This window comes from Equus asinus, chromosome 4 (genome assembly GCF_041296235.1).
Source record: "Equus asinus isolate D_3611 breed Donkey chromosome 4, EquAss-T2T_v2, whole genome shotgun sequence".
Lineage (NCBI taxonomy): Eukaryota > Metazoa > Chordata > Mammalia > Perissodactyla > Equidae > Equus > Equus asinus.
Window position 1 is genome coordinate 125,515,356 of NC_091793.1, and position 14,621 is coordinate 125,529,976.

Below are 14,621 nucleotides of genomic sequence, written 5' to 3' on the forward strand. Positions count from 1 at the left end.
CAGGGACTAGGATGAGATGACTATTATTTCTGAATCCTATTTTCTATTCCATTTCTAAAGGCTGCAAGTGACTAACTGGAACATTTTATTCCTCTTGAAAACAAAACATTCTTTTTCTTGACACGCCATGATTTTCCCACGTATGGCTAGGCCATGGTACTAAAACTGAGGGCTGGGAGACACTTGTGTAAGAGGTTTAGCATCTGGTAGAACATATTGCCAACCATATTTTGCCTTGCACAGGATAAAAAACATAGAGGAAACTGTGTAAAACTCTCCATTCTGTCAACAAAGGTGACTGAGGTAGAGTGACAGAGACAAGTCTGACTTTCAGCCATAAGTTTCTACAGGAACTGACTTTTCAGGAGAGTCAAATTTCTTTCAAATGAATATGAAATAAATTACAGTAACAAACAAAACTGCAATAGTTCTTACTTTTCAAGTAGTCCAACTTCCTTCTTGTACTTAGAACCCATCATTTTTAAAAAAAGAGAAGTACATTAAAATAACTCAGCCTTTATATTGAGACCTCTCTGTTTTAAAAAGCACAATACACATGGTTTCTAATAAAATTCGGAAACCAGAGGATAAATAACAATTTTCGTTTACATAACTTTGGTTTAGCCCAATTCTAATAAATTTCTTTACAGTTTTAATAAGTCAATATTGTGCTCATTTATTTAACAGTTTGCAGAGCAAAGAAGAAACACTGTATTTCTAGTGATGTGCTGATACTTTCAATGAGATGTAGACATGGGAGAATGAAGACAGAAGGGAAAAATCATACTAATTTTAAGGCGGAGGACGCACATAGGAAGAGAAAATATTTAAAACATGAGATACTTCACCCTGGCTTTAACTGTTATTCTCATTTGTCTTTACTACATCATCAGTATTCAGTAGCTAATTTTTATAACACAGGTCGTGTGTTAAATGCAGAAAGATATTCTTGATCCAGAGACAAAGAGCTGAAAGAATCATTAGTATAAACTAGTGGTATTTTTTTCTTTTTTCCCAGCTTTATTGAAGTATAATTGACAAAGCTGCGTATATTTAAAATGTACAATGTGATGATCTGACATACATATACATTGTGAAATGATCACTATGATCAAGTGAATTAATGCATCCATCACCTCACATAGTTACATAGTTTTGGTGTGTGCGTGTGGTGAAAACACATAAGATCTACTCTCCTGGCAAATTTCAAGTATACAATACAGTTTTATCTCCTCTAGTCAACATTCTATACACGACTGGTATTTTCAAGGGGGCTGGGTAGACTGAAACCCACATTATTAATGGGGAAATCTTGAGCTGAAACTAATCTATTGGAACGTTTCATATAAAGTTAATTTAGAGAAAGTTTTAAAATGGTTCATTTTAAGAAAAAGAAAGCCAACGCAAAGATCAAAGAATGCATTTCATGCAATTTATTAAACAATCTTCTATCTCACTAAAATTTTTAGACCTTTTCTGAAAACCAGTGAGCTTAGTTCTTAAATAAAAGATGTCAGTTCTGCCTAGAGAACAATGAATTTAATGCCTAGACCCTCTTATATTATTAATGTTCATAATAATAGGAAAAAATTATTTGCGCTTCTCTTAAGCATACCTTTCAAAACACCATTTAAATAGGTCTACTTCGTTTGAATTAGGTAATCATTTTGGCATTCAGCTTTTATGCTCCCTAAGTACAAAGGAATGCTCCTTTAAAAGCTTAGGCAATATTTCTTTTCAATGTTCTCATGTATCTGTTTTAAACATGGAGGAGGAACTAGAATAACTTTTCTAAATAAATAGATCCTTTCTTGCCTGCTTAAAATGGCAGTAAAACAATTATGCTTTCTTTTAGTACCTGTAGACTACATTGGGAAATTATAACACAAAGTGAGAGTGGACTTTTAAACTTCTGGAACTGATCAAGGGTGTTGCACAAAATCATTAAAGTTGTATTTGTGCACATAGTGCAAATGAGGAACGGAGGCAGTTTTGCTCCTCATAGAGTCTACAGGTTCTGAAGTTCTCCTGTTTTTGCGAACTTTTACTAAACCAGCTAAACCTCTAAACCCAAAGTATTTAGCATAATCTAAATCATTATTACTTAGGATATGGAGAGAATATAGAAACGGGATCTTAAAAAGTCATATATATCCAGATGGAAAAATCTCAGGACCCACTCACAGCCCCTTGGCCACAAGGCAGCAAAAAAGTGTAGTTGTTAAACTGTTTCCTCTTCCCAAACAGGCCTCTTTCAGCAGACATTTTAAAGGTCTTGGCTCTGGGAAAATAAAATTTCACTATTTCACAAAACTACAAATATTGAACAGTATTATCATTTGTTGTTTGCAAAAATTTTTGCAGATGTCTAGAAATTTCTTGTTTATTTACTCAATTACTGGCAAGCTATCATAGTAATCCTCAAGAACTAAGCTTGGATTTAACCACAATCCACAGCTAATGCCTTAAGAATTGAGACCAGGTTTTACTTTGGCAACCCCTAAGCTGATTCATTGTTAATAGCTGCTGAAATTTCAGTACCTTGCATATAATCAGGAAACAAGTCTAAAATTTTGGTTGAAGCAAATTTTTGACCATTTTAAGCCACAAAAACACATGATCATGATTCATATTTTTCCATATTATTTTTACTTACTACTTGCCAATATTTGTTTTTTTTTAAAAAACTTTTTTTTTAGTGATTTGGAAATCTCTTCACATTCATATGAGATATGCAATATGTTATGTCATATCATATTGACCTACCAGTGCCCAACAGAGCTAGCAGTGATATTCAATACATACAATAAGTTTTGTTAAAGTTTTCCCAGGAATCTGGAAGAGTTTGGGGCTGCCAAGAGTAACTCCGTATTCTCCCGAATTTCTCAACTAGGTTAAGAAAATCCAGAAAGTCTTGTTAGTAACAAAATCATCTTTATAGTTTAATGCTCCCATCTACTGTTAAAATAAAGAATAGCAATTGAGTAGAAAGGCTTGTTTTCAATTATACAATTAATAAAAAATGTTTAAGTGCTTGTGGGATTTCCATTGGTGTTAAATTCTTACTACAAACAAAAGTAAAATACTTACTGTCTTAAGGATAATTTACTATGGTGTGCCAATTTAACATTAATAAACAGATTTAGTATTTTAAGCATTCTCTTACTACTTAGCAAATTATGTAGGGACAATATGATATTCTTTGTAATTTAATTTGCAATTTTTTTGCATAAGCATGCTTATAAGAACATACCCACAAATTAGTTTAATGAAAGGAAAAAATTATCTGTTTCAAACTATTTCCACGTTGGCTACTGGAAATGGTCTTGACAGCATAACAAAATCACATTTCAGCAAAACGTATGAAAATATCACACCATCTAAATTATTTTCCAGTTGCTGAAGGAGGATGCTCCCATCTTGGTCAGTCCTATGCGGATAGAGATGTCTGGAAGCCAGAACCATGCCAAATATGCGTCTGTGACTCAGGATCTGTTCTCTGCGATGACATAATATGTGACGACCAAGAATTAGACTGTCCCAACCCAGAGATTCCATTTGGAGAATGTTGCGCAGTTTGCCCACAGCCTCCAACAGCTGTGAGTTTAAAGATAATCTGTACATCTTCAAGATTCATATTTAAACATATGAATAGTTCCTATATCATAGGAGCCTGAAAGGAAATGAAAGTAGCGTCTGTCAAACAATTATGTTGGTATTACAAGTAAAAGGTGAATGTCAGTTTAAGCTAGGAATTGGATGTGATTTGGGCTAAGAAACAGATATGCAAATTGGGATACACTTCATGAGAAGGTTGCTCTTATGTTTTGTTTAATCTGTTATCTTTTCCGTTTATTAGCCTACTCGCCCTCCTAATGGTGTTGGACGTCCAGGCCCCAAGGGAGATCCAGTAAGTAAACATTCTTCAGTGGAAGGAAATTAATTCCTTGAGTAGTTCACTTTGGTTTTCTTCTAACAGCCTTTCCATATTTGAACTTTCTTCATTCATATGTTTCCTTGAGTACCATACATTTAAATGACACAAAATAACTCAAATTGAGAATCCATAATTGTACATGTAAAGGTTCAAATTTCCCAAGCTTTGTATAATGCCTTCATCCCCATTTTCAGTTTGAAAAATAAAATATAGGTCAATATACAAAGGAATGAATTATACCGAAATTATTCACAGGATTTGGGCAAAAATGTATGTGTTCCCAAGCAGATGTATCACTTTTATTGATTCCTTCTGTTACAAAGCAGAGAAGCTACAATTTGGTAATGAATCTGAATCACTAGGACTTTTCACTGTTTTACTAATTTTTATCTCTGATTTTCTCAGGGCCCTCCTGGTATTCCTGGGAGAAATGGTGACCCTGGGATCCCAGGGCAACCAGGTTCCCCTGGTTCTCCCGGCCCCCCTGGAATCTGTGAATCATGCTCTACTGGTGGTCAGGTAATACATTCCAGGCCTAAAACATGCCCGCCTTTAAGATTCGCTAGTTCATTTTCTTTTCTTTAGCCTATATTACCTCTCACCTTTGTGTGTTTCTTATGTCTATTTTCTGATTTTATGTATTTAACAAATTCTTATTTAGTGCTTATATGTGCTGGGCGCTATTCTAAGTGCTTTATAAATATTCACTTTTCCACATAATGCTAATGCTTTGGCTACTATATCTTTGCAAAATTTCCCACTTCTCAGCAGGCATATAATGTATGCACTATGTTTGAGCAATGAACCATCACATCCTAAAAGAATTAACCTAGAGAATTTAGGAATTGCTTATTGCCTTTATAACTATACCTTATTGCCTTGATAACTCCAATGGTAAAGCCTCTGAAAGTCTGGACAACACTCCGTATTGACTTCAAATCAACAGGATTATTCAGCCCTTTGCAACTACTTTTGCCAAGCCTTCAGAGTACAACATGCTCCTCTTGAAAAGCATGGCAACCAACTAATTCTGCATGTAAAACAAATAAATAAGACAAAATTTCTGCTGTGCATAATTAGAAGAAATTAGAAAACACATATAGACAAATCGCTATGAGTTTATAAAAAGCTGTTTCAAACATCAACTCAACAAGAAGCCAAGGATGTCATCTAACTTACTCTTATCCTGGTACCAAACAGAACCCATTGTTAGGCCTAGAATTCAAAATAGAATAATTTCCAATGAAATCCAATAAGCACACGAGCCTTTTTATCATTCTTGTGCTTATTTTCTATGGGAGTGTTTATTTTAGGTGATTGTTAGGCTTATTAACCAGAAGCGAGGGGATATAAATTTTACTTGTATCATTAACTGTTGGGAAAGTTACTTGACTTCATTTTTCTGCTAAAAATAAGAAGGTCAGATTATATTATCTCAAGGCTCCAACAGTCTTTGATGTCATGTTTCTAATGCTGTGGATATCGCTTAGAAATATTATTTTGAGTAAGAGCATATAGGAACAAATGATTGCAGATTAACATTGCATACAGTTAGTTAAAAGATTTGTGCATTACATAAGTATTTCTGTAGGTTATCTAACATCTAAAGCTAGAGAGTGACAGAACAAGCAAGGTGACTAAATACTATATACTACACCCTCTGGCATGCAGAAACTTTCTATCAGTGAATAGTAGATGTTGCATGTACTTCTTCTAAATGCTTTTGAAAAGAACTATGGTCTATATACCAATATGATCATATCTATCTGGTCTCTTTGCTACAGAACTATTCTCCCCAATATGAGTCATATGATGTCAAGGCTGGAGTAGCAGGAGGAGGACTCGCAGGCTACCCGGGGCCAGTTGTATGTACAAGTGTTTCTCAGCATTTTAGAACATTATTCAGCCTTCCAGTTGGTGAAATTTCAAATGGTGGTTCTTCTGTTAATCCAGTATTACTACAGAATTGTACAAACTAGGTTTTCCTCTAGTAAGGCTGGGAAATAAAATGGTAGCATTATCATGATCCTTCTATCCTAACTCATTTTTCCTCACCACCTCTCATTTCATGCCTGTTTGCCACTCTTTCCTTATTCACCTTATACACCTATACAGGGGCCCACCTGCCTTCATGCTTAGGTCTCACACTCATATATTTCCTAATTTAACCAAATTTTATTTTTCACTTCCACTTTTCCTCTTTCTCATCCAAGTTGTTCAGAATCTTCTTTTAACGTATTTTCATTCATTAAATGCTACCTTCTAGATGACAACCTGAGTGATAAACGCCCAATATCACCATACATCTCACCTCAAATCCTGAAATCAAATACAAATATTGCCGGAATTCATCGTCTTTAAGTTCTTCTACTGTAAATGATAGCTATTTTCATTGTACCTGAAAGGTTTTCCTCAATGTAAATGACCTAGAGTTTTCATAGAAGAAAATAGCAAAAAGAACATTGAAACCTGGGCACATGTGCATGATGCATGGTCCCCTGTAAAAGACCCTTGCTGTAGACAGCCTCTCGGGAGAAGCTACACTAGGGGAGGCTCTCATTTCACTGCCAGTAACAGGTACGTAAGTGTAAATGGAGCATGATGCTGATTCTCGGGGATTAGGGAGGATTGCTGCCCGATTATTGGACTCCATATTAGTGACTTGTAAAACTAGAGAGGACAAAATTTTAGCCACTAGGTCCAAATGACCAGTTAAAAAAAGACCCTTCAAATTGGTATAAAGTAAATTATATAAAGAGAATTTTATAAATCTTTAAAGTTTTGAGTTATGACTTTTTTGTATCTTTCAAAGCCAGAAGGAAAATTATATTACTTACGTAAACATCTGGTCTTACTCAGCTACACTCACATTATGAATCCTATTTTTCAATCAAAAACCTGAAAAAAACCTAAACATGCTCCTAAAAAACACACTTAAACTAAAAAAGTCACTACTTATTAACATACCAGAAAAGAGGTTACAAGAGAAAATTTAATTACAAATTGTAGTTTTATAAATTTATTACCAGTATTTAGAAATAGCATGCTACAAAACTGAAGGGTTTCTAGTTTAACCTATATTTCTGAACAATGACAAATAATTGATTATAATTCTAATTCAGCATTGTCCCATGTATGATGATTCTCATATGCACATCTAAATCTTCATGTCAATGTAACTCAGTGATATAGCTGAGAACTTTGGTGTTGATTTATAGCATTTTTAGAAACTAGGATTTATAGTATGTGGATAAATATTTTTCCTCAGTGAGTTTGGCTGCCAGGCAAAAAAACACTTCTTCACCAGTACCAGTATCATCCTAACATTGCAGAGATTCTCATAACATTTTACATGGATTTTTCCAGATTTTGAATCCCCTTTTGGGAAGAAATACTGAAAAAATATAAGACTTACCAATAATTTTTATTGATTCTGTGGGAATTTCATTTAGAGTGATATTTTTGTAATGGGACCCTCACTGTAGATCTAATAAGATCAATCATATCCATGAATAGTTACCACATATTGACATATGTTCCCATTTTTTAGAGATGTCCGTATCATTCCTAAACAGAGACATCTCTATGATGCCTGGATAAAGTGTATTTCAGTGCACTTGTTTTGTATTTACCCTTTACATTTGCATTCTAGGGTCCCCCCGGCCCTCCTGGCCCCCCTGGCGCATCTGGTCATCCTGGCTCCCCTGTAAGTACAGCCATGAAATACATATATAGTGGTGTTTTCTTCTTCGTGCATGTTATATAAGTCAGGATAATACAGATCCTGCTATAATTTAGCCATTCCAGTGTGCATGATCCCAATTAAGTAGAGAAGTCACAACCAAGAAACTATCATTCCTTCAAAAATGTTGGAATTTCATATTTAATTCCTTTCCACCAACAACTATTAGCAATTAAAATCTTGGTAAAATTAAACCACATGTTTAATTTGCCTTTAATAGGGCTTCAAATTCGAAACAATTCAGTTTCAGTGGAATGAAGTGGATGGAATGGAATAAATTAACTTTATTCTGATCTGAAAAATTTTGGTTTCAGTCTTTATAAATTGGAATAAAATCCACTGACTACATTCACAAATCCTGATTTCATACTGTCTTCAAGTTGTAAAGGGATCCTATGAAGATTAAGTCACTTAAAAAATATGTACATGTTATTCTATCCACTAGGGTTCTCCAGGATACCAAGGTCCCCCTGGTGAACCTGGGCAAGCTGGTCCTGCAGTAAGTAACAATTATATCTATATTTAATAAATTGACAATTCTATATAGAAACCACCTTCATTTTCTTAAACTTTATCATAGCTCCCTACAAAGAATATATTAAACTTATGCTTACATTTAAAATTTATGTAGTATTTTTATAATAGCTTAACTAGTTTTGAACTGGTTGCAAGGATCTTTGGGAGTCTTTTCATGATTTAGATATCTTGGATACTTACTATTCAATCTAGGAATTCCCTGGCTGATTAGCCATCACAACAGTCCATTTCCTGGTGTGGATACAAACCCTCTATCTTAAACAGGGATTTAGTTTTCCTGTAGTCCCTTAGTTCACCTTTATATCTACTCTACTGATATAGAATTTTTGAAACTTAATATAGTAGAAATAAACATAATCTAATAGAGTCGTCCAGAAGAATATGCTGTGTAAATAGAGAAGTAAGGGGAAGTTAGTTTAATTTAATATTTCAAAATATTTGGAAATACTTATATATTTAAAAATTCAATATCTCAAAAACTGTAGAAGTACATTTGGGTGTATAAATACACACATGTGATATAAAATACAGGTACATTATACTTTTGATTTTCATTAAAAATAAGTTGAATAAACAGTAAAAGCTGAGATAATATAGGTATAATATTAACTCAATATGTCATTTTCATGATGAGAAATATTGAGAATATTTTCTAAAAGGAAGTTCCTTCCAGGAATCCACATAATATGTAATAATAAATTGATTATAACAGAAAAATCTACAGATATATTTGTTTTTTATTTCCTTATTTTCAGGGCCCTCCAGGACCTCCTGGTGCTATAGGTCCATCTGGTCCTGCCGGAAAAGATGTAAGTTTTTAAGGATTGAGTGGGGATATGGCAAAATTTAACTTGGAATATTCTGAATAGCATATACCATATGTCAGAATCTCAGAAGGAAAACCTCACTCAAAAAATGTTGATAATGACATCTTAGCGGATATTAATCTTTGAATATCTAAACAGTATTTACATATATCATTTATTGAATTCTAAACTAACAGAACCCCTAAAGTCAAGAAGATTCATCCAGTGAATAAATCACTTACTGGGAGGAGAAATGTCTCTTCTCTCTGCCTCTTGCAATGAAAAAATTGATATCAGTACTTTATGAATTTCAAAACTTATAAACACTTTTAATATTATGCTATTCTTTCTTTCCCATTTAATTTCCAATGGCAAATTCTTATCACTGGATTGAGAGATAGTCACAATATTTCAGTGACAAGAGAAGCCTGCATTGTTCATACATTTATATTGAGATGGGAGAAGCCCTCCTCACTCCTTCTATTAAGAAAGCTGATCTGACAACTGTATGTTTAGCCCAATCATTTTCGTGAGGCCTTGAGGAGAAAAATGCGAAGTTATCAGTTTGCTGATTGGCTACAATGTGTTTTCTCCTGCACAAGCACCTATGTATTGTTTATTTCTCCACCTAGGGAGAATCAGGACGACCCGGACGACCTGGAGAGAGAGGATTGCCTGGACCTCCAGTAAGTCTTCAGTATCCAATGAATTAATTGCAGTAATCACAATGATCTTAGCCTGAAATTTATTATACAATTAAATTGAATTAAACTTAAAAATAGAAGGCATTTTACTAGTGGATTGTGATTCTATGTGAAGGTTCATTAATATCTTTTCTTTTCATTGGTTTTAGGGTATTAAAGGTCCGGCTGGCATACCTGGATTCCCTGGTATGAAAGGACACAGAGTAAGTAGAGTTTCTAAACGGACTATAAGCTGGTCCCTTTGTGTTTACTTGTCTAACCAATCTTATTGGACAATTGAGTATGTGCCCCCCAAAATTGATTCTGACAACTAATTTATTTGATTTTTTAAAAAGTCTATCAATTTTATTTGCTAACCAAACTAACTAGTTATTTTACACAAAGTAATTATGCCAGTTTTAAGTGTACAGAAAGGCTTGCAAAAGAATAATTTAATTTTCTTATCACCACTGTCAAAAAAGAATAAAAATGTATTATTGAGAGCTATGTTATTCATTGATTTAGTCAATACGATTTATAGATTGAATCAAGCAATTTTATTCCATGCAAAACATAGGTAGATTTAACCAACTGAGCCAAAAATCTGTCAATTTGCTAGAAATAAAATCTATGAAATTGATATTTACTATGCCACATTAAGGCAATTTCCTAATTGGACTAAATTGTACTTCCTAATTAGTTCCGATTCTTTACTATAAAATCAATGTCAAATGTCTTCAATCCATTTAAAAGAACTTTGTATTAAGTTACTGTTGAAAATATTGATATGTGGTAAAAGCTAGTTAGAAAAATTTCAATGTAATGTTTTCAATCATTCTGGATTATGAACAGGTTTTAAAACTTTTACTTCCTAGGGCTTTGATGGACGAAACGGAGAAAAGGGTGAAACCGGTGCTCCTGGATTAAAGGTGAATCACAACAAAGTCATACTTTCATAAGTAAATTTATTTAAATGTTATAGTTGTATTTATGATTCATATTTTGGAGTTTAGCTTTTCCCGAAATTCACCTGAATTTTGCATTTTAGGAGCTAAATAACAGAAACTAATTAAGATGTTCTAGTAAAGTTTCCCTGAAAGCTGATAACTTGGACTGCCTACATTAGAAATGATGGCGCACCCCTGAGGAACTCATTGATTACTTCTGTTTACTTCTCAAATTTTTTTTTAATTTTATTTTTCCTTTTTCTCCCCAAAGCCCCCCAGTACCTTGTTGTATATTTTTAGTTGTGGGTCCTTCTAGTTGTGGCATGTGGGATTCCACCTCAGCATGGCCTGATGAGCAGTGCCATGTCCCCGCACAGGATCCAAACCAGCCAAACCCTGGGCCTCCCAAGGAGATGGCACGAACTTAACCACTCAGCCACGGGGCCGGCCCCAATCCTCACATTTTTAAAATGCAAAAATTGAGATTTATGGCAAATAAAATGCTAATAGAAACTTGATATTGTTAAAATGCATATCTTTTTCTTAGGTTCCATAAAATTTTTCATAATATGGAGTGTTTAATAAATTATAAATTTCTCTGGTACAAAATGGTAACATATTTTATACATTTCTAGGGTGAAAATGGTCTTCCAGGTGAAAATGGAGCTCCTGGACCCATGGTAATTACGTTTCTCGTATAATTTTCAGTTTTACTGTTAACCTCCATCTAACCCAAAATTCGCCTTGCTTCCTCAGCAACTGTTTTTCCACGTATCAAGTTCACAGTAAAACCATACTTCTGATTTTATTCTCTAGGGTCCTAGGGGGGCTCCTGGTGAAAGAGGACGACCTGGACTTCCGGGAGCCGCAGTGAGTACTGTTGCTGACCTTGTGCAATTACAGATAAGTGTCTCAGCCAGGTCTTCAGGCTGTGACAATCTGCGGGAAAATTTCTTTTCTATGAAATTGCATTTAAAGTCACCTCCATAAAATTTTAGCCATAATTCTAGGGAAACAAGTAAGAGTTTTTTAGTTATTATCTCTGTTGAGGATTTTGTTTTTTTAGTGTTAACTTTGCATATGGTATTAGAGCCATTATTTCACATTCAGTTCTGTAAAACAGAGAATCCAATTCTTCTACATGAGATCATTGCTGTATATCTCAGAATTTTAACAATTTGACTAAAAATATATAGTTAGTAGGCAGATTTTAATGTACTTGTGGAAAAGTCATCGAGTCAGAATTTTAGTCAAAATATTACTTATAACCAGCCTTTTAGAATTAAGAAGATACTTGAGACAAACTTCTCTTTTTAGGGGTCTCGAGGTAATGATGGTGCTCGAGGAAGCGATGGACAGCCGGTAAGAAACTTCTCATCTAACCCTGATTTGCTTCAAGTTAATGAGAAATTATAGATTGTGGAATATTGGAATAATATGGATTGTAGACCCCAAACTCAACATTGTTCATAAACCTCTGATTCAAACTGACACTAAGCCCGTAAACAAATCTAAAAACACTAAACCCATGAACAAAATTCCGATACTTTTTGTTATACTTTGGCCAGTTGCTACCATCTGTATGGTGCTTACACTCTCAGTTAATAGCCAGTATTGGATATGACAATTAAGAGTCCTGCAAAATAGATAACATGTTCCCTCTATTTTATAAATGAGAGCTCAGAGCTGCATAACCTGCACAGTCACAGAATCATGGCAGAAGTGGGGTGAGGGGCTCCAAATTTTCTAACTTTAGACTTCACTCTCTTTTTATTTTATCACGTTGTTTCGCCACATAATATTCATCTATGAATCAATAATATTTTTATCTGCATAATTGTCTTCTGTACTGAGTATGTGCTCACGTATTATTTACTAGTAGTGTTAGCTTTCATTTACTTGATGATGAGCTCTTGAAATTGTACTTCATTTTTTCAGGGACCCCCTGGTCCCCCTGGAACTGCAGGATTCCCCGGTTCCCCTGGTGCTAAGGTAAATAAGTATTTCTATAGAAGAATATAAATATAGCTTGGAGACAACAGAAAATCCTTGGATTGTTTCTTGAATGTGACTTTTTTTACAACTCAAGTGGATATCTTTTATCTACTTAGATCTTTAAAGCCCTCTTCTTGATTCCAAAAGGAGTGTTATTCCAGACATTCAACTATCCTAATACCTCTTCCGATGCCTTTCTCTTTTCCCAGTCTATTTTGGGGAAACAGAGATAACACAGACACACACATAGTTGCCATTTTTCTCTGCCTTTATGATTAATGATTCCTTCATAGAGTATATATTCATACTACTCCAGCCTTTGGGAGACAGATTTAAACAAGGCTGAAGGGTAAACTGGCTAAAAGATTAGAATTGGCAAGGGAAACTGACTACATAGAGTTTATCCCTTAGGGTGAAGTTGGACCTGCGGGATCTCCTGGTTCAAGTGGTGCCCCAGGACAAAGAGGTGAACCTGGACCTCAGGGAAATGCTGGTGCTCCAGGTCCTCCTGTAAGTAGCAAATATGGCCTTTGAGAGAGGGAGAGTGGTGCTACACTCATTCATGAAAGCATACGTTTTAATGTTGCTATCAATTAAAATTATTTTTTGAAAACAAATGTTGCTTAGTGCTTTGCAGTGACTCTACTGTAATAAATACAGTACTAAAAAGGTAGTTTTTGAGGTTTGCATTCTTCTAGAATTTATGAATTTTTTGTTTATATGACAGAGTAAAGGATAGATAATAATCTGATACTTCAAAGAATGTGCCCCAAACTAATCACCAATCAGAAAAATTCAAAGAAAAAACAAGACCAAAACCTCTTCTATTTATTTTTATTTAATAATCTAGACCATGTGCATATTATCTCTAATTTATTCAGATAATGATTTTTTTTGCCTACCTTTTATGTGTATGCTATAGTCGGAGGAATCATCTAATCTCTATAAAGCACAACACCCCCCAATAACTTTATTTTGCAAATATATAAACAACTTCAAATATATGTACACTATTTGCATTATTATTAATATGTTTTTTTTCCCCTCTAGGGCCCTCCTGGGGCTAGTGGTAGTCCTGGTGGTAAAGGTGAAATGGTAAGACACCCCCACCTCTCACCCTCTTCTCATCCACACATACATTATTGACTTCCTTTGCATTTTGCGTAACAATACATTTGCAATGTTTTAAGCTAGCTATTCAGAAAGAAAAGTTCAAGGTTGACTAATGTTAGTCTTCTTGGGTTGTTCTTAGGGTCCCGCTGGCATTCCTGGAGCTCCTGGACTGATAGGAGCCCGGGGTCCTCCAGGACCTTCTGGTGCTAATGGTGCTCCTGGACAGCGAGGGCCTGCGGTAAGTTGCCTATTTTTCCTTTGTTGCCAGAAAGGTGGGGCTTAATTCTCACAACAAAAATATGAATAACAGGGTTTTTCCTCTTGTTCAGTTGAATTTATGTTGCTTTCACTGTGGTGTTATAATTGAATCAAGTGGCACTGGTGATGATTCTGTTAGTCTATTCTCCCTGTTTTTAAGTCAAGATTTTGTTTCATTTAGGGTGAGCCTGGTAAGAATGGTGCCAAAGGAGAGCCAGGAGCACGTGGTGAACGCGTAAGTATTACCTCAATGGATTTGGTTATTTCTTAGAGAAATGCAATCTAATTAGAAAGTAAATAGGTAAAAATTTTGCAACCAAATTCAGTCATTACTCTTTTATGAACATCGTTTCTTAGGGTGAAGCTGGTTCTCCAGGTATTCCAGGAGCTAAGGGTGAAGATGGCAAAGATGGTTCGCCTGGAGAACCTGGTGCAAATGGACTTCCAGGAGCTGCAGGAGAAAGGGTACGTTTTCCATGGGCATCTAAAAAGCAAACAACGCTATAATCTACATAGAACTAGACCTTCAGGGTGAGGCATGGTTTTTCTTGAGTACTCAATCCCAAATATCATTTTGAAGCATTTAAAACATGAGCCTATTTC

The 14,621-nt window shown here is 34.9% G+C and overlaps 1 protein-coding gene across 1 annotated transcript in view; it reads left to right on the plus strand.

Annotated features, from left to right (window-relative positions):
• The window catches only part of COL3A1 (collagen type III alpha 1 chain), a 40,104-nt gene that overhangs the window by 7,093 nt on the left and 18,390 nt on the right, over positions 1-14,621 (plus strand). Inside the window, exons 2-20 of the mRNA XM_014852914.3 lie at positions 3,397-3,599; positions 3,860-3,910; positions 4,343-4,456; positions 5,722-5,802; positions 7,590-7,643; positions 8,125-8,178; positions 8,972-9,025; positions 9,655-9,708; positions 9,876-9,929; positions 10,581-10,634; positions 11,288-11,332; positions 11,469-11,522; positions 11,970-12,014; positions 12,591-12,644; positions 13,059-13,157; positions 13,698-13,742; positions 13,900-13,998; positions 14,200-14,253; positions 14,376-14,483. Of these exons, the coding sequence (XP_014708400.2) occupies positions 3,397-3,599; positions 3,860-3,910; positions 4,343-4,456; positions 5,722-5,802; positions 7,590-7,643; positions 8,125-8,178; positions 8,972-9,025; positions 9,655-9,708; positions 9,876-9,929; positions 10,581-10,634; positions 11,288-11,332; positions 11,469-11,522; positions 11,970-12,014; positions 12,591-12,644; positions 13,059-13,157; positions 13,698-13,742; positions 13,900-13,998; positions 14,200-14,253; positions 14,376-14,483 (1,376 nt within the window). The remainder of the gene's footprint in view (positions 1-3,396; positions 3,600-3,859; positions 3,911-4,342; positions 4,457-5,721; positions 5,803-7,589; positions 7,644-8,124; positions 8,179-8,971; positions 9,026-9,654; positions 9,709-9,875; positions 9,930-10,580; positions 10,635-11,287; positions 11,333-11,468; positions 11,523-11,969; positions 12,015-12,590; positions 12,645-13,058; positions 13,158-13,697; positions 13,743-13,899; positions 13,999-14,199; positions 14,254-14,375; positions 14,484-14,621) is intronic.